General features: G+C 49.1%; 1 protein-coding gene across 1 annotated transcript in view; it reads left to right on the top strand.

The window, feature by feature from the left end:
• Nucleotides 1–7,306: 7,306 nt before the first annotated feature.
• Nucleotides 7,307–20,534, top strand: part of LOC144610826 (annexin A2-like) — a 33,709-nt gene continuing 20,481 nt past the window's right edge. Inside the window, exons 1-2 of the mRNA XM_078429751.1 lie at nucleotides 7,307–7,433; nucleotides 17,971–18,038. Of these exons, the coding sequence (XP_078285877.1) occupies nucleotides 17,988–18,038 (51 nt within the window). The 5' untranslated portion in view covers nucleotides 7,307–7,433; nucleotides 17,971–17,987. The remainder of the gene's footprint in view (nucleotides 7,434–17,970; nucleotides 18,039–20,534) is intronic.

The raw sequence follows: 20,534 nt of genomic DNA, 5'->3' as shown, positions 1-20,534 counted from the left end.
TTTAAAGGTACGTCCCTTTATTCTGAGGCTACATGTATGGCCTCTGGCCCTAGACTCTCGCACTAGAGGAAACATCCTCTCCACATCCACTCTATCCAGGCCTTTTCATTATTCAGCGATCATTGCCCTCCAACATTTGATTTTTTGATCTTCAAAACGGGCTCCATAAAGTCTCACGGGTATTGTCTTTTGCTGAACACTGTTTGGTTTCAAAGAGATTTATTTTTAGCCATGAATTTAATGTGAAGGGTTCTGAAAATGACTCACTAGCTGGTCAGCCTGTGATTGTATTTCTATAGACCCTGCATATCCCAACATACAGGTTGTGTCCACTGTTACGTGGGCAGAGGTAACTCTGTGTGTTTTGTACGTTCCTGTTAACTTCATATTCGTAATAAAATACTTCACAAAATGGCCAGCTCCCCAGTTTGTGTTCCTGCATTCCCTGCCACTGTGTTTAGATTACAGATCCAGCGTGGAAACAGGCCCTTCAGCCCACCAAGTCCATGCCAACCATCCATCACCAGTTCACACTACAGGTGCTCCTCGACTTACGATGCTTTGACTTACGATGGTGTCAAAATAAGTGATACACATTCAGTAGAAACCATACTTCGAATTTTGATCTTTTCCTGGGCTAGCAATATGCGGTAAGTGTTCTGACCACGTTTAAGTTAGGCTAGGCTAGGTATGATGTTCAGTAGGTTAGGTGGCTATGATGTTGGGTAGGCTAGGTGGCTATGATGTTGGGTAGGCTAGGTGGATGATGTTGGGTAGGCTAGGCTAGGCTATGATGTTGGGTAGGCTAGGTGGATGATGTTGGGTAGGCTAGGCTATGATGTTGGGTAGGCTAGGTGGATGATGTTGGGTAGGCTAGGTGGATGATGTTGGGTAGGCTAGGTGGATGATGTTGGGTAGGCTAGGTGGATGATGTTGGGTAGGCTAGGCTATGATGTTGGGTAGGTTAGGTGGCTGTGATGTTTGGTAGGTTAGGCGTATTAAATGCATTTTTGACTTACGATATTTTCGATTTACGATGGGTTTAATGGAACCTAAGTCGAGGAGCATCTGTAGTTCCATGTTATCCCACTTTCTCATCCACTCCCCACTCACCTGGGGCAATGTACAGAGGGCTGATTTACTTACAAACCTCAAGTCAAGTCAAGTCAAGTCAAGTCAAATTTATTTGTCACATACACATACTCGATGTGCAGTGAAATGAAAGTGGCAATGCCTGCGGGTTGTGCACAAAAATAATTACAGTTACAGCATATAAATAAAGTTAATAAGTTACTAAACATAGCACAAAAAGTGTCGACAAAAATTTAGTCTCTGGGGTTATCAAAGTTGACAGTCCTGATGGCCTGTGGGAAGAAGCTCCGTCTCATCCTCTCCGTTTTCACAGCGTGACAGCGGAGGCGTTTGCCTGACCGTAGCATCTGGAACAGTCCGTTACTGGGGTGGCAGGGGTCCCTCATGATCTTGCTTGCTCTGGATCTGCACCTCCTGATGTATAGGTCCTGCAGGGGGGCGAGTGTAGTTCCCATGGTGCGTTCTGCCGAACGCACTTCTCTCTGCAGGGCCATCCTGTCCTGGGCAGAGCTGTTCCCAAACCAGACTGTAATGTTGCCGGACAGGATGCTCTCTACAGCCCCAGAGTAGAAGCAATGAAGGATCCTCAGCGACACTCTGAATTTCCTCAGTTGTCTAAGGTGGTAAAGGCGCTGCTTAGCCTTACCCACCAGTGCGGCAATGTGCGTTGCCCACGTCAGATCCTCTGCGATGCGGACTCCCAAGTATTTGAAACTGCTCACCCTATCCACAATAGACCCATTTATCTCCAGTGGCGTGTACGTCCTTGGATGTTTAGCCCTTCTGAAGTCCACAATCAGCTCCTTTGTTTTAGTGACATTCAAGAGGAGGCTATTGTCCTGACATCAGAGTGCCAGATCAGCCACCTCCTCCCGGTAGGCCTTCTCATCGTTGTTGGAGATCCGGCCCACCACCACAGTGTCATCAGCAAACTTGATGATGGAGTTTGAGCTGAACCTGGCCCTACAGTCATGTGTGTACAGGGAGTACAGTAGGGGGCTAAGGACGCAGCCCTGGGGGGATCCTATGTTCAGGGTGAGGGAGCTAGATGTGTGTTCCCCCATCCTGACCACTTGGGGCCTGGCAGTGAGAAAGTCCAGGACCCAGGCACACAGAGGGGTGCTAAGCCCCAGTTCCAGCAGCTTCTCAACCAGTCTGCTGGGGACTATTGTGTTGAATGCTGAACTAAAGTCAATGAACAGCATCCTCACATAGCCCCCCTGGCTGTCCAGATGAGAGAGAGCGGTGTGTAGAACCTGGGAGACCGCATCATCCGTGGACCTGTCACTGTTGTGCCTGCACTGCTGAAGCAATGATTGCCACTGGCGTAAAGTAGCACACAGCCTGAAATACCAGCACCTCCCACTTGGCTGGGAGTGGAATCACATTCCTCACTCGTGCACATTATATAGGGAGGGGTAAAGACTGTGTTTTCACCGGACAGTAGAATGAAGGATGCAGATGGAGGAAACCGGAGCACCCGGAGAAAACCCACGCAGGTCACGGGGAGAACGTACAAACTCCATACAGACAGCACCCGTGGTCGGGATCGAACCCAGGTCTCTGACGCTGTGAGGCAGCAACTCTACCGCTGCTCCACCGTGCCGCATTCTGTCATTACTCGTGTGCCATAACTTCTTTGTACCTTCATTTCGACCACCATAACTGTGGCCCATAAGCATGCAGGTACAGCAGGCAGTGAAGAAAGCTAATGGCATGTTGGCCTTCATTGCGAGAGGATTTGAGTATAGGAGCAAGGAGGTCCTACTGCAGTTGTACAGGGCCCTGGTGAGACCACACATGGAGTATTGTGTGCAGTTTTGTTCTCCTAATTTGAGGAAGGACATTCTTGCAGGTTAATTCCCGGGATGGAGGGACTGACATATGATGAAAGAATGGGTCGACTAGGCCTGTATTCACTGGAATTTAGAAGGATGAGAGAGGATCTTTTCGAAACAGATAAAATACTTAAAGGATTCGACAGGCTAGGTGCAGGAAACATGTTCCCGATGTTGGCGGAATCCAGAACCAGGGGCCACAGTTTAAGAATAAGGGGTAGGCTATTTAGGACTGAGATGAGGAAAAACTTTTTCACCCAGAGAGTTGTGAATGTGGAATTCTCTGCCTCAGAAGGCAGTGGAGGCCAATTCACTGGATGTTTTCAAGAGAGAGTTAGATAAGCTCTTAGGGCTAATGGAATCAAGGGATATGGGGAGAAGGCAGGAACGGGGTACGGATTGTGGATGATCAGCTGTGATCATATTAAATGGCGGTACTGGCTCGAATGGCCAAATGGCCTGCAACTATTTTCTACATTTCTATTTCGATCACCTAACTGTGGCCCATAACTCCTGCCTCCGATCATGTACCCAGCTCCTCACTAACGTGGCTCAAACCTTTACTGAACTCCGAAACTGGGAGGAGAGGTGGTGGGCAAACGTGAGGTATAAAACAATTCAGAAATATTGGCAGGGTGATGCCATGATAGAGCTGCTTTACAGCACCGGAGACCCGGGTTCAATCCCGACTACGGGTGCTGCCTGTACGGAGTTTGTACGTTCTCCCCGTGACCGCGTGGGTTTTCTCCGGGTGCTTCAGTTTCCTCCCACACTCCAAAGACGTGCAGGTTTGTAGGTTAATTGGCTTCAATATAATTGGACCTTGTCCCTAGTGTGTGTTGGATCATGTGGTCTGAAGAAGGGTCTCGACCCGAAACGTCACCCATTCCTTCTCTCCTGAGATGCTGCCTGACCCGCTGAGTTAGTTACTCCAGCATTTTGTGATACCTTCGATGTTGGTGTGTGGGGATCACTGGTTGGCGTGGATTCGGTGGGCCGAATGGCCTGTTTCCATACTGTATCTCTGAACTAAAAACTAAGAATCAGTCTACTTAATGATTTTCCAGCACCCTTGGTTCCAGACACACGTGTCCAAGTATTGTCAGATGTCACAGCCGAGAGGAATGAGATACCATCCCGCAAAGTCGGCTATGGGAATGGATCTGCCAGCTCAGGCCGGGCCGGAGTTCCAGATGGATGAGAGGAGATCTTATCGAAACATATAAGATTATTAAGGGATTGGACACGTTAGAGGCAGGAAACATGTTCCCAATGTTGGGTGAGTCCAGAACCAGGGGCCACAGTTTAAGAATAAGGGGTAGGCCATTTAGAACGGAAATGAGTAAAAACTTTTTCAGTCAGAGAGTTGTGAATCTGTGGAATTCTCTGCCTCAGAAGGCAGTGGAGGCCAATTCTCTGCACATTAACACTATTTTACACACACTGGGGACAATTTACATTTATACCAAGCCGCAAACCTGCACGTCTTTGGAGAGTGGGAGGAAACCGAAGATCCCGGAGGCAATAGCCAATAGGTGCAGGAGTAGGCCATTCGGCCCTTCGAGCCAGCACCGCCATTCAATGTGATTGAACCGCCATTCTGCAGTTGTATAGGGCCCTGGTAAGACCACATCTGGAGTATTGTGTACAGTTTTGGTCTCCTAATTTGAGGAAGGACATCCTTGTAATTGAGGCAGTGCAGCGTAGGTTCACGAGATTGATCCCTGGGATGGCAGGACTGTCATATGAGGAAAGATTGAAAAGACTAAGCTTGTATTCACTGGAGTTTAGAAGGATGAGAGGGGATCTTATAGACATATAAAATTATAAAAGGACTGGACAAGCTAGATGCAGGAAAAATGTTCCCAATGTTGGGGGAGTCCAGAACCAGGGGCCACAGTCTTAAAATAAAGGGGAGGCCATTTAAAACTGAGGTGAGAAGGAACTTTTTCACCCAGAGAGTTGTGAATTTGTGGAATTCTCTGCCACAGAGGGCAGTGGAGGCCAAATCACTGGATGGATTTAAGAGAGAGTTAGATAGAGTTCTGGGGGCTAGTGGAATCAAGGGATATGGGGAGAAGGCAGGCACGGGTGGATTATCAACCGTGATCACAATGAATGGCGGTGCTGGCTCGAAGGGCCGAATGGCCTCCTCCTGCACCTATTTTCTAAGTTTCTATGATCATGGCTGATCATTCACATTCAGTACCCCCTTCCTGCCCTCTCCCCGTACCCCCTGACTCCGCTATCATTAAGTGAAAACCCACTCGGTCACGAGGAGAACGTACAAACTCCGTACAGACAGCACCCGTGATGGGGATGGAACCCGGGTCTCCGGCGCTGTGTGGCAGCAACTCTACCGCTGCGCAATGGTTTTTTTTTGATTGACAATTGATTGCGTTTATTTTTGAACACAAAAATAAATGTAATCAATTATTTACAATAATAATATGTACAATACTAAACAATACCAACAATCCCAAGACCATAATACAAAGTATAAAACAACTATTCTTCAACACCGAATGTACTGAATATTAAATAACTATATTGCAATCCTTATCAGGGACAGTGTTTCGTGTGGTTTGCAAGCAGGGGGTTAGCTGGGACTCTGGTGACTGCCTGCCTGTACAATATTGTCCTGCACAAGCAGCCAGGAATATAACGACCGCCAGTGGAATGAGCTGGGAATGAGGTGCAGAATCTGGCGGACTGGTGCTCGGATAACAACCTGTCCCTAAATACCACCAAGACCAAGGAGCTGATCATCAACTTCCGTAGGTCACACAACGGGGAATACGCTCCGATCTTTATCAATGGGGACAGTGTGGAGAGAGTGTCCAGCTTCAAGTTTCTGGGCACTCACATTTCGGAGGACCTAACATGGTCCAATAACACTGCTGCGCTGGTCAAGAAGGCACAGCAACGACTGTTCTACCTAAGAACACTGAAGAAGTCTGGTCTACCCCAACAGCTGCTGACGACCTTCTACCGCTGCACCATAGAGAGCATCCTAACGCATGGCATCCCTGTGTGGTACCTCAGCTGCACGGAGGCAGAGAGTAAAGCTCTTCAGCGGGTAGTCCATAGAGCTCAGAGGACCATCGGAACACAGCTACCAGCCTTGGAGGGCATCTACAACACACGATGCCTCAGAAAAGCCACCAGCATCCACAAAGACTCTTCACACCCCTGCAACAGTCTGTTCAAACTCCTTCCATCGGGCAGACGATACAAGGCCTTCTACGCCCGCACCTCCAGACTCAGGAACAGCTTCATCCCCAGGGCCATAGCTGCTATGAACTGGTCCTGCTGAGCCGGATGGTCACATCGCACAGTGATCCGGCACAGACCTACTTGCACTTTATTCTGTTTTAAAACTGTTCTAATTTGTTTCATTGGGTTGTTTAAATTAATACTGACTAGCTAATTGATTTATTGCATCGTATGGGAGGTGCATTCCCAATCTCGTTGTACCCCTGTACAATGACAATAAAGATATATTGTATTGTATTGTATTGCTGGTTTTTACTTAACCTCAAGTGTTAGTCGACTCATAAACAGCAGTTTCAGTCTGGGGGGTGTTAACGTGGGGGTTCCCCTATGTGATGTTTGGGGGAAGTGGAATCATCTTCCTGTCTTGGTGAATCATTGTTTGGAATGAAGAACGGTGTTTATGCTAGAGAAATCTTGAACAAAAGTCTTGGGTGTGGCTTATTACATTTTTGACAAGTGGATTTAATACTGGAATCTATGTTTATTCATCTTTGAATATAGTACAATGAAATTTGCTGTAAGTTGACACCAACATTGAGTGACGGCACACTCTGCCACAGTGCAAGCTAATGGAGTGACACAATATTCACCATTTCTGCCTCCAGTGGAAAGAAAGCTTTCAAAAATGAAAAGAAAAAAAATTGTCCAAAGAAAAATTGCAATCTTCCTTCTCTCCAGAGATGCTGCCTCTCCCGCTGAGTGACTCCAGCTTTTTGTGTCTGTCTTCGATTTAGTAGTTCCTTCCTACACACACACTGTTTGGGATGGGTCGGTTGCTACACAAACAGGGAGGGAGAGCTGGAGGGGAGGAGAGAGGAGAGAGGGGAGGAGAGAGGAGAGAGGAGGGGAGAGGGGAGGAGGGGAGAGGAGAGGAGGGGAAGGGAGGGGAGAGAGGGGAGGAGGGAGGAGAGGGGAGGGGAGGGGAGGAGAGGGGAGAGGGGAGGGGAGGAGAGGAGAGGAGGGAGGAGAGGAGGAGGGGAGGGGAGGGGAGGAGGGAGGAGAGGAGGGAGGGGAGGAGGGGAGAGGGGAGGAGGGAGGAGGGGGGAGGAGGAGGGAGGAGGAGGGGAGAGAGGGGAGGGAGGGGAGGGAGGGGAGGGGAGGAGAGGAGAGGAGGGGAGGGAGCGAAGTGTTGATGTGGCCACGCTACTGCTGGTATTTAAGAGCCACGCCCGTGGACTGAAACAGTTTGCAGTTGATTGATTCCCTGTTCACCGGCTGATCACTCGGGTAGGTGCTCGTCTATTCTATTCTAACTTAAAACATAATCCAAATTTGGCAGCCCAAACTGCAGTCATTTATGTAACATTTATCAACCGAGTAATTAATGACGGCAGATTTAATGCAGTGAATCCACTGTTTTGATTCCACTGTTTAGAGTGAAAGTCTTAAATCTCTGCCTGAAAAAAAAGTAACGTTATAATTTATTATCAAACGAAATAACCTGTCTAATTGTGTTAACCAAGTACTTCGACTTGCGCTGGGGATAATATTTGTACAACCATGGTTGTGTTTGAGCAGATTTCTAAAGTACTTGTGCAGGAAGGAACTGCAGATGCTGGTTTAGACCGAAGATAAGTACAAAATGCTGGAGTAACTCAGCGGGTCAGGCAGCATCTGTGGAGAGAAGGGATGGGTGATGTTTCCAAGGGTCTCGACCCGAAACGTCACCTATTCCTTTTTCTCCAATCTGTCCCGCTGAGTTACTCCAGCTTTTTGTGCCTTGTCTTCTTGCTAAAGTGCTATGTACTTAGAAGAATAGTTTGACTTGTCTTGATGCTACTTAAATGAAAGTTGTTCATTATATGGTGTAAAGTAATGGAAGGCTTGCCACACCCTCTTGGAGTACCACACCCCTTTGCCATTCTGATCCCAACCTCTCGACAGGAATGCAGACTGCACCCATTGTAATCTTTCATTTATTTGTTCCATGTCTCCATAATCACTGTCTATATCTCTAGTTTCCCTCTCCCCCTGACTCTGTCTGAAGAAGGACCCTTCTGCAGTTGTACAGGGCCCTAGTGAGACCGCACCTGGAGTACTGTGTGCAGTTTTGGTCTCCTAATTTGAGGAAGGATATTCTTGCTATTGAGGGTGTTTTACCTAGGTTTACTAGGTTAATTCCTGGAATGGCGGGACTGTCGTTTGTTGAAAGACTGGAGCGACTAGGCTTGTATACACTGGAATTTAAATCCTCTCTTAAATTCATCCAGTGATTTGGTCTCCACTGCCCTCTGTGGCAGAGAATTCCACAAATTCACAACTCTCTGGGTGGAAAAAGTTCCTTCTCACCTCAGTTTTAAACGGCCTCCCCTTTATTCTAAGACTGTGGCCCCTGGTTCTGGACTCGCCCAACATTGGGAACATTTTTCCTGCATCTAGCTTGTCCAGTCCTTTAACGATTTTATATGTCTCTATAAGATCCCCTCTCATCCTTCTAAACTCCAGTGAATACAAGCCTATTATTACAATGATTAATGTTCAAAAATCAAATTTTCATGATTTTCAAATTAAAACGTTCTCTCGCAGTGACTGACTGCTGTCCTGCACTGGAATTTAGATGGATGAGAGGAGATCTTATTGAAACGTATAAGATTATTAAGGATTTGGACACGTTAGAGGCAGGAAACATGTTCCCAATGTTGGGGGAGTCCAGAACAAGGGGCCACAGTTTAAGAATAAGGAGTCGGCCATTTAGAACAGAGATGAAGAAAAACTTTTTCACTCAAGAGAGTTGTGAATCTGTGGAATTCTCTGCCTCAGAAGGCAGTGGAGGCCAATTCTCTGGATGCTTTCAAGAGAGAGCTAGATAGAGCTCTTAATGATAGCGGAGTCAGGGGGTATGGGGAGAAGGCAGGAACGGGGTACTAATTGAGAATGATCAGCCATGATCACGTTGAAGGGTGGTGCTGGCTCGAAGGGCCGAATGGCCTCCTCCTGCACCTATTGTCTATTGAGTCGACCCAAAACGGCTCCCATTCCTTCTCTCTGGAGTTGCTGCTTGTCCCACTGAGTTACTCCAGCTGTTTTTGTGTGTGTCTAGACTTCAGAGCGATGGGGAAGTTGGGGCGGTGGGTAGGAGGTGGCCGAGGACAGGAGTTTGAGGTGGGGTTGCCAACTATCTCACTCCCAAATAGGGGACAAGGTGACGTCACCGCCCTGCGCCCCACGTGACCTCACCCAGCCAGCGGCCACGTGCTCCCACTCCACCAATGGCAGCCGCCCGGGCCGGGAGGCGGGTTGCTACGCAACCTCCGTTAGGCGAACACACTCCCTTAGCCTACGCTGTCCCGGTCGACAGCGGCTCTAATATGGGACAAGGGCGGTCCCGTACGGGACAGGCCAATTTAGTCCAAAATGTGGAGTGTCCCGGCTAACACGGGACAGTTGGCGACCCTAGTTTGAGGGGCGTGGTGGTTGGGAGGTGAGAGGTCAGTGTGTGAGATGGTGAGGACCACGTGTGGGCAGCAGGTTGTCCAGGGGCAGCTGAGACAGTGGTTGTCAGACCGTCTGTGTGGGCGTGCCTGGGAGTGGCACCGAGAGAGGCTCGCAGTGGGACATCACTCACCAACTGTGGGGTGATTCACCGCACGGGAAGCCACCCTGATGTGCCCTCACTTGCCCATGGCGGGGATGGGGGGCAGAGACCCTGGCAGGGTGGGTGGGGTGGGGATATGAGGGGAGTGGGGAGTGGGATGGCTGGTGGGGGTATTTTGCAGAGGTGGTGGGGGGTAATGTATAGGGGTTGGATGGGAGTGGGGTGGAGGGGAGGGGTAGTGAAGTGGAGGGGTGGTGGGGAATGTATTGGTTGTGGGCTGGGGTGGGGTGATGGGGTGGAGGGGAGGGGTGGAGCAGTGGGGTAGATGGGAGGGGTGGGGTGGAGGAGAGGTGGGGGTGGAGGGGTGTGCGGGGGGGGGTTGGCAGGGGTAGGGGTGGTGGGAGATCTATTGGTTTGGGGGTGGAGGAGGATTTGGAGGGGTGGGGATTGGGGTGGTGTATGTGGGGGAGGGGTGGGGTGTATTGGTTGGGGACTGGGGGTGGTGGAGTGGAGTGGGTGAACCTGGAGGGGTGGGGGTGGTGTGTGTGGTGTGGAGGGGGGGTCTGGGTTCGTGGGGGTGGTGGGATGTATTGGATGGTGGAGTGGGGAGGGGTTTGGGGGTGGGATGGATCTAGAAGGTGATGGTGTGGGGCAGGGCTGGGGAGGAGGGGGAAGATGTTGGAGGTCTGGGAGGGTGTGGGTGGTGGTGGGAGAGGGAGGGGTGGGGGCGGAGAGAGGGAAGTGGGGAGGGAGTGATGGGTGGGAGCAGAGGGGGGTGGATCAGGAGCAAGAGAAGGTGATGCTGCATGTTAGGTCTGAAGAAGGGTCTCGACCCAAAACATCACCCACTCCTCTCCAGAGATGCTGCTTGTCCCACTGAGTTACTCCAGCATTTTGTGTCTACCTGCGATTTAAACCAGCATCTGCAGTTCTTTCCTACACATGGCATGTTACAAGTTGATTTGGGGATGATCACAGTGAATGTCGGCCTGTAATCCATGATCCAGGTTAATGAGGTTTCCCAGTGACACGTACTTGCATTAATCAAGACCTGAATCTCCCTTGAGGAATGCCAGAACTAACACTGACCTACCAGAGTGTAATGGATCAGATCTAAACATGTGGAAGGATCGAGTGGGCCCACCAGCAATGGCTGCCTAGCCAACACTCTGACTGTCTTTTCTACTGTTTTTGTTATTTTAAGTGTGTGTTAAAGTATGTTTTAGTGTTCCTTGGTTTGTTTTATGTGGGGGGGGGGGGGGGGGGAGTTGGGGGAAACTTTTTTCCAATCTCTTACCTTGACGGAGATGCGATTTTTCTCCGCATCGTATCTCCAACCCCAGAGTGGCCCAAAGATGCTAGAGGAGCAAGATAGACCACTCTACCCTAAAAATGGCGGCGCCATTTTAGTTGGCCGACACTTGCAGAAACATTTAAAAAGAAAGATTACAAAAATCTGAATTGATAGATGAGATATATTCTGGTATCATCACACATACTGTTCCCCCACAACACTGACTACACTGCGAGAGGCAGAGAGAACAGCGGGTTTTGCTTACTAAAATGGCGGACGTTACGCTCCTTTGCGTACCACACTTCAGTCAAGGCGATTTCGACGGAGTGGTCCATCTTGCTCCTCTAGTATCTTTGCTGCGGCCTAACATCGAGGAGTTGGCGGCCTTTCCTGGAGACCGGCCCGGCGCTTCAAGGCGTGGGCGCGGCACGGACTTTAACATCGTGGAGCTCGCGATCCTTTGCCGGGGATCGACTGTGGAGAGCTCCAACCGCGGGGCCTGTGGACTCTAACACCGTGAAGCCCGCGGTCTCTGGTGAGAAGAGGCCGACTCGGGAGCTCCGTGCCGCGGGGAGTTTCAACCGCCCCGACGCGGGAGTTTCGATCGCCCCGACGCGGGGAGTTTCGATCGCCCCGACGCGAGGGCCTTGGACAGTCGGCAGCGGTGACTGCGGACGGTTCAACAGCCCTGACCGCGGGTGAACAAAGAGGAAGATGGTTGAACTTTATTACCTTCCATCACAGTGAGGAATGTGGAATCCACTGTGGTGGATGTTTGTGTTAAATTTTGTTTTATGTGGCTGTGTGTCTTGTTGCTTTTCACTTAGTGTGGCTGTGTGGTCACTCAACTTTCACTGCATATTAATTGGTACACGTGACAATAAATTAATCTTGAATAGTCATCTCCAACTCCTGTTCCTCTCCCTCCTTTAACTTTTATCCCCTAAACCTCCTTGATCTCTTTGTGCACTTGGTTACATTTTATCTTTGTATGCCTCGTTGTCAACTTCCCCAAGCTTCCTTGAGCTTCGTCTGCTTTGATCTCTCATCTTCACACCTTACCCTTCCATATCTCTGTGTCTCCCTCTCCCCTGACTCTCAGCCTGAAGAGAGTCGGGTCTCAACCCAAAACATCACCCATTCCTTCTCTCTAGAGATGCTGCCTGACCCGCTGAGTTACTCCAACATTTTGTGTCTCACCCCTTTGATAAACTCGGTATAAGGTCAAGGGTCAGTTCAGGCATAAGATCTTAATATAAATTCATAAGTTGTCGGAGCAGAATTCGGCCATTCGGCCCATCAAGTCTACTCTGCCATTCAATCATGGCTGATCTATCTCTTCCTCCTAACCCCGTTCTCCTGCCTTCTCCCCATAACCCCTGACACCCGCACTAATAAAAAATCCATCAATCTCCACCTTACAAATATCCATTGACTTGGCTCCACAGCCTTCTGTGGCAAAGAATTCCACAGATTCACCACCCTCTGACTGAAGAAATTCCTCTTCGCCTCTTTTCTAAAGGTACGTCCTTTAATTAGGGGCTAGTGGAATCAAGGGATATGGGGAGAAGGCAGGCACGGGGTATTGATTGGGGACGATCAGCCATGATCACAATGAATGGCGGTGCTGGCTCGAAGGGCCGAATGGCCTCCTCCTGCACCTATTTTCTATTCTATCCTATTCTATTCTAATTCTGAGGCAGTGCCCTCTGGTCCTAGACTCTCCCACTAGTGGAAACATCCTCTCCACATCCACACTATCCAGGCCTTTTACTATTCGGTAAGTTTCAATGAGGTCCCCCCTCATCCTTCTAAACTCCAGCGAGTACAGGCCCAGTGCCGACAAACCCTCGTCATATGTTGAGCTCAGTGTGGTGGCGGGTTGCTCATCATTTGGGAGGCTTGTGAGCAGTGGTGTGCCACAGGGATCGTTGCTGGGTCCACTGGTGTTGCCATTTGTAGTAAAGCTTTGGATGATGATGTTGGTGACATGGTTAGTGTGCTTGCAGATGACATGAAATTGGTTGTTTTGCTGACAGTGAAACACAGAAACATAGAAAATAGGTGCAGGAGGAGGCCATTCGGCCCTTCGAGCCAGCACCGCCATTCATTGTGATCATGGCTGATCATCCACAATCAGTAACCTGTGCCTGCCTTCTCCCCATATCCCTTGATTCCATTAGCCCCTAGATTCCCTCCCCAGATGCTGCCCAATCCGCTGAGTTCCTCCAGCACTTTTACTCAAGATTCCAGCATCTGCAGTTCCTTCTGTCTACACCTTAACTTTAGTGTAAGTTTGGCAACTACTCTAGGGACAATGACTAATCAAGGAATTATTATAATATTAATATTTAATATATATTATATAGTATATTGAACAATAAATTAGTATTGATTAGATGAATTTTAATTAAATTATGATTATTAAATAATAATAATAAAAAAATAATATGAGTACAGTTACTATGTGGTTGCCTGAACCTTCAGTGGTTTGTAAATGAAGTGATAAATTGGGGAGGTTTTGAAACAGACAAGTGTGATATCATAGAGTCATAGAGTGATAGTGTGGAAACAGGCCCTTCGGCCCAACTTACCCACACCGGCCAACATGTCCCAGCTACACTAGTCCCACCTGCCTGCATTTGGTCCATATTCCTCCACACCTGTCCTATCCATGTACCTGTCTAACTGTTTCTTAAACGTTGCGATAGTCCCTGCCTCAACTATCTCCTCTGGCAGCTTGTTCCGTACACCCACCACCCTTTGTGTGGAAAACTTGCCTCTTAGATTCCTATTAAATCCTTTCCTCTTCACCATAAACCTATGTCCTCTGGTCCTCGATTCACATACTCTGGGCAAGAGACTCTGTACATCCTTCCGATCTATTCCTCTCATGATCTTATCCACCTCTATAAGATCACCCCTCATCCTCCTGCGCTCCAAGGAATAGAGTCCAAGCCGACTCAACCTCCCAAAAGCTCACGCCCTCTAGTCCTGGCAACATCCTTGTAAATCTTCTCTGTACTCGCTCCAGTTTGACGACATCTTTCCTATAACATGGTGCCCAGAGGTGAACACAATACTCTAAATGCGGTGTCACCAATTCTTATACAACTGCAACGTGACCTCCCAACTTCTGTACTCAATACTCTGACTGATGAAGGCCAAAGTGCCAAAAGCCTTTTTGACCACCTGATCTACCTGCGACTCAACCTTCAAGGAACCATGCACCTGTACTCCTAGATCCCTCTGCTCTACAACACTCCCCAGAGCCCTACCATTCACTGTGTAGGTCCTGCCCTTGTTAGACTTTCCAAAATGCAACACCTTACACTTCTCTGCATTAAATTCCATCAACCATTCCTCCGCCCACCTGGCCAATCGATCCAGATCCGGCTGCGATCTTTCACAACCATCTTCACTATCTGCAAAACCACTCACTTTTGTATCCGATGCATTAAAGTTAATACCCAGATTACAGAATGCAGGAAGTTCCAACTCGATGACTAACCCATCCCTCTTATAGTGAGAAGAAAGTGTGAATCAGCCTGCCTAAACACTCTGAGAGGAAGGCAGGAATAATTCATTTGCTAAGTTTCTCCCCCATTAATCAATTCCAATTACCTGCACACCTTGGGGTGGCACCTGGTAGAGCCTCTACCTCACGGTGTCAGAGACCCGCGTTCAATCCGAACCTCGGGTGTTGTCTGTACGGAGGGCCTGCAGATGCTGGTTTAATCCGAAAATCGACACAAAACGCTGGATTAGCTCAGCAGGACAGGCAGCATCTCTGGAGAGAAGGAATGGGTGACGTTTCGGGTCTGAAGAAGGGTCTCGGCCCGAAACGTCACCCATTCCTTCTCTCCAGAGATGAAGCCTGACCCGCTGAGTTACTCCAGCATTTTGTGTCTATCTGGAGTTTGTACGTTCTCCCTGTGACTGTGTGGATTTTCTTCTGGTGCTCCTGATTCTTCCCACGACCCAACGATGTGTAGGTTTCTCCAGGGATTCTGCCTGACCCTGTTGCTCCAGCACTTTGTGTCTTTCTTTGCCAAACCAGCATCTGCAGTTACTTGTTTTGACTGACCCACTGTGAAATCTCCACAAGGTATGCCTACTTTTGAGGAGAACTTCTTCTCTATTGTCCTCATCTGTCTGACAGCGAGGTCCTGACCAGAAACATCACCCATCCATGTTCACCATAGATGCTGCCTGACCCACTGAGCCACCCCAGTGCTTTGTGTCTCAGGTGATCTGAAGGGCCTGTCTCCTTTTGTATCTCTAAATTAAGGTGGCACGGTGGCGCAGCGGTAGAGTTGCTGCCAATGACCCGGGTTCGATCCTGGCTACGGGTGCTGTCTGTGCAGAGTTTGCATGTTCTCCCTGCGACCCTGTGGGTTTCATAAGGTCGTAAGTAATAGGGGCAGAATTAGGCCATTTGGCCCATCAAGACTATTCCGCCATTCAATCATGCCTGACCTATCTCTCCCTCCTAACCCAATTCTCCTGCCTTCTCCCCATAATCCTTGACAGCTGTACTCTGCCTTAAAAATATCCACTGACTTGGCCTCCACAGCCTTCTGTGGCAAAGAATTCCACAGATTCGCCACCCACTGACTAAAGAGATTCCTCCTCATCTCCTTCGTAAAGGAACATTCTTTTATTCTGAGGCTGTGACCTCTGGTCCTGGACTCTCCCACTAGTGGAAACCTCCTCTACGACCACATCTACTCTATCCAGGCCGCTCACTATTGGTGCTCCACTTTCCTCCCACATTCCAAAGATGTACAGATTAAATGGCTGCTGTAAATTGTCCCAAGTGTATGTTGGATAGAAGTAGAGTACATGGTGAACTAATGTTCAAGGAGTTTCTTCCCTGCTGTTATCAGGCAACTGGATCATCCTACCATAACCAGAGACCAGTGCCGAACCACTGTCTACCTCTTTGGTGACCCTTGGACTATCCTTGATAACTTTGCTGGTTTTACCTTGCACTAAACGTTATTCCTTTGTCATGTAAATATACACTGTGAATGGCTCGATTGTAATCATTTCTGCTGGTAGACTCAAACTGCTGGAGTAACTCAGCGGGACAGGCAGCGTCTCTGGAGAGAAGGAATGGGTGACGTTTCGGGTCGAGACCTTTCTGCTGACTGGCTAGCACGCAACAAAAGCTTTTCTCTGTACCTCGGTACCTGTGACAGTAAACCAGAGGGGTTTTGACCCGAAACGTCACCCATTCCTTCTCACTAGAGATGCTGCCTGTCCTGCTGTGTTACATAGAAACATAGAGAATAGGTGCAGGAGGAGGCCATTCAGTCCTTTGAGCCAGCACCGCCATTCATTGTGATCATGGCTGATCATCCACAATCAGTAACCCGTGCCTGCCTTCTCCCTATATCCCTTGATTCCACTAGCCTCTATATCTAACTCTCTCTTAAATCCATCCAGTGAATTGGCCTCCACTGCCCTCTGTGGCAGAGAATTCCACAAATTCACATGAAAAAATTTCTACTCGCCTCAGTTTTAACTGGCCTCCCCTTTATTCTAAGACTGTGGCCCCTGGTTCTGGACTCCCCCCAACATTGGGAACATTTTTCCTACATCTAGCTTGTCCAGTCCTTTTATAATTTTATACGTCTCTATAAGATCCCCTCTCATCCTTCTAAACTCCAGTGAATACAAGCCCAGTCTTTTCAATCTTTCCTCATGTGACAGTCCCGCCATCCCAGGGATCAGTCTCGTGAACCTACGCTGCACTGCCTCAATTACAAGGATGTCCTTCCTCAAATTAGGAGACCTCCAGCATTTTGTGTCTATTGACAGTAAACTATAGTGATGGCAGAAGCCAGTGGGCAGAAGGGCCTGGTTTCCACGCTAATCGTGTAGAAGCAGTGGGTTGATGGGAACCCTTTCTGAGCAGGGTTAGAGGGGGCTGGTGTGATGCAGAGCTGGCAAACGGTTCATAACTTGCACAGGCCCAACCCGTCGGTAAACACTCCCCGTTACACACACGGATTGGAATGTGCATGTGGGCTCACGTCTTCAGAAACCATGGCAACGCTCGGGCTGAAAACCTCAACTAATGCAGAGACAGAGTTCAGGAGCAAACACAGAGCCCTACACACCAAGGATCTGGCCCAGCGTGGCTTCGAAGAAGCCTGTCACAGTCCCACCCGTCATCTGCCAGGAACACCAGCCAAAGTCACGCCCAGTTAAAAGAAAGCTTGCAATATCAGCACTTGAAGCGATTGTGTTTTCAACGGCAAAGTTTAGTTTAACTTCAGAGATAAAGGGTGAAAATAGGCCCTTCGGCCCACCAAGTCCGCGCCGACCAGTGATCCCCGCACACTAACACTATCCTACAAGCACTGGGTGTGTGTGTAGGATAGTGTTAATGTGCGGGGATCGCTGGTCGGTATGGACTCAGTGGGCCGAAGGGCCTGTTTCTGCGCTGTGTCTCTAAACTAAACTAAACTGAATAAGGATCTCGAAACATTCCTTCTCTCCAGAGATGCTGCCTGTCCCGCTGAGTTACTCCTGCTTTTTGTGTCTATCTTTGGTTTAAACCAGCGCCTGCAGTTTTTTCCTGCAGTCAGCACTAGTTTGGACAGCGTGCCTTGATTTCGAAATGAGCAACTCAGCATCCTGTCCACTGTGGCCGTTGCTATGATTCATTCTTTCCTCACTTGTGTCCTCGCGCGGGAAAGGGAGTGATGCTCGGCTGCCAGCTGTGTCTTTCTAACCCAGCCCGCCTCTGTAACAGGGGCGAGGGGAGGCCAATGATTCATCAGTGTTTGGACCAAGCGCGCGCACGCTCACACGCACACACACACGCACACACACACACCTCTGAGTAATGTTTCATCTCCTGCCTTTTCACACCCAGTGCCGTCCTTCTTTTCATATTTGATTTCCTTCTCTTTTTCCCCCAGTTTGTTCCTGAACCAAAATGGCGGATATCCATGAGTTGTTGTTGGACGTGTGCCTAGCCGGTGATGAGGTGCGTATTACACTGGGGTGGGACTTTGACCAAGGTTTTGATCAAGGACTATGGGTTGGGCCATTGACAATGGGTTGGGGCAAGGAACATGGGCTGGGGCATTGACTTTGTGTTTGGGCAAAGAGTGTGTTAGGCCTTGGGCCTTGGATTGGGCCAAGATCTTTGAGTTGGGGCATTGACTGCGTTTGGGCAAGATCCTTGGGTTGGGGTATTGACTATGGGTTGGGGCATTGACTTTGTGTTTGGGCAAGGTTTTGCATTGGGGCAAGGGTATGGGTCGAGTCATGGGCTATGGGTTGGATCATTGACTTGGGGTTGAGGTGGGCCCTGTTCTCTGGTGAGGGATTTGGTTTAGGGCTGGGCTTTGGTGATGGAGCTTTGATCTGGGGGGCAAGGCTGAGGTGGTCTGAGCCAGACTTTGGTTCTGAGCCACCAGTGTGCTTTTGGGCGATGGATGTCTCCTCTTGTAGACGTGGGCTGGCGGTGGGCTCCCTCTGGGCAAGGCTTTAGCCCCTGGTTACGAGTGGCACGGCCTGAATGATCCAGCTGTTGAAGGTTACACGCCCAGGCGATTGCCCCAGGTTGTATGATTCTCTAAAACCCAGCACCTCTGTGCAAACCCCTGGGCCTGGCCACGACTCTGAGGCTGAAGTCTGGTGGGGGTCAAAGTCCATGGGTCGAAGTGGAGTCTTGGCCAAGGGTCAGAGGTCAGGGGTCTTTGCCAATCTTCGCCTTAGACTGACCCATTGACGTGGCCTCCACAGCCAATCAGTTGCCAACGAATTCCATAGATTCACCACCCACTGCCTAAATAAATTCCTCTTCATCTCTAAAGGTACGTTGATTTATTCTGAGGCTCTGGCTTCTGGTCATTGACTCTCCCACTTGTGGAAACATCATCTCCACAGCCAGCTCCATCCAGGCCTTTCACTGTTTGTTAAGTTTCAATGAGGTCCCCACTCATCCTTCTAAATCTCCTTTCAGCCTACATTTGTGCAGCGTAGGTTTACTAGGTTAATTCCCGGAATGGCGGGACTGTCGTTTGTTTAAAGACTGGAGCGACTAGGCTTGTATACACTAGAATTTAGAAGGATGAGAGGGGATCTTATCGAAACATATAAGATTATTAAGGGGTTGGGCACGTTAGAGGCAGGAAACATGTTCCCAATGTTGGGGGAGTCCAGAACCAGGGGCCACAGTTTAAGAATAAGGGGTCGGCCATTTAAAATGGAGATGAGGAAAAACTTTTTCAGTCAGAGAGTTGTAAATCTGTGGAATTCTCTGCCTCAGAAGGCAGTGGAGGCCAATTTTCTGGATGCTTTCAAGAGAGAGCTAGATAGAGCTCTTAATGATAGTGGAGTCAGGGGGGTATCGGGAGAAGGCAGGAACAGGGTACTGATTGTGGATGATCAGCCATGATCACATTGAATGGTGGTGCTGGCTCGAAGGGCCGAATGGCCTCCTCCTGCACCTATTGTCTATTTGAAGTTGCATCCCTGTTCTTTCAAAGACCAACACAAAATGCTGGAGTAACTCAGCGGGACAGGCAGCATCTCTGGAGAGAAGGGATGGGTGACGTTTCGGGTCGAGACCCTCCTTCAGACTGTCACACTGTCCTTCCAAACCCTGTCCACACATCCTATAGACACCTCTCACCTTTCCCCTAGTTTGTAACTGGCAAAGCCCCTCTTAACCTCCCCCAATTTATAAACACTCCCCACTTCACCCAAAACTATTTAGGGTGGCACAGCGGTAGAGTTGGTGCCTTGCAGCGCCAGAGACCTGGGTTCTATCCTGACTGCGGGCGTTACCATTAGTGTGCAGGAGAGTGCCAGTGTGGGGATCGCTGGTTGGCATGGACTCGGTGAGCCAACCGACCTGTTTCTGCGCTGTGATGTCACAATGTCCTCTGGCCTTTATAGATTAGAGCCTATTGGAAGGTTGTAGTGTTTAACAGCCTGATGTTTGAGAGGAAACATAGAAACATAGAAAATAGGTGCAGGAGTAGGCCATTCGGCCCTTCGAGCCTGTACGCACCGCCATTCAATATGATCATGGCTGATCATCCAACTCAGTATCCTGTACCTGCCTTCTCTCCATACCCCCTGATCCCTTTAGCCACAAGGGCCACATCTAACTCCCTCTTAAATATAGCCAATGAACTGGCCTCAACTACCTTCTGTGGCAGAGAATTCCACAGACTCACCACTCTCTGTGTGAAGAAATGTTTTCTCATCTCGGTCCTAAAAGGCTTCCCCCTTATCCTTAAGCTGTGACCCCTGGTTCTGGACTCCCCCAACATCGGGAACAATCTTCCCGCATCTAGCCTCTCCAACCCCTTAAGAATTTTATATGTTTCTATAAGATCCCCCCTCAGTCTTCTAAATTCCAGCGAGTATAAGCCCAGTCTATCCAGTCTTTCTTCATATGAAAGTCCTGCCATCCCAGGGATCAATCTGGTGAACCTTCTCTGTACTCCCTCTAAGGCTAGAATGT

This window comes from Rhinoraja longicauda, chromosome 38 (genome assembly GCF_053455715.1).
Source record: "Rhinoraja longicauda isolate Sanriku21f chromosome 38, sRhiLon1.1, whole genome shotgun sequence".
Classification (NCBI taxonomy): domain Eukaryota; kingdom Metazoa; phylum Chordata; class Chondrichthyes; order Rajiformes; family Arhynchobatidae; genus Rhinoraja; species Rhinoraja longicauda.
The sequence above is the reverse complement of the archived record's forward strand: the minus strand, read 5'-3'. Positions and strand labels throughout refer to the sequence as shown.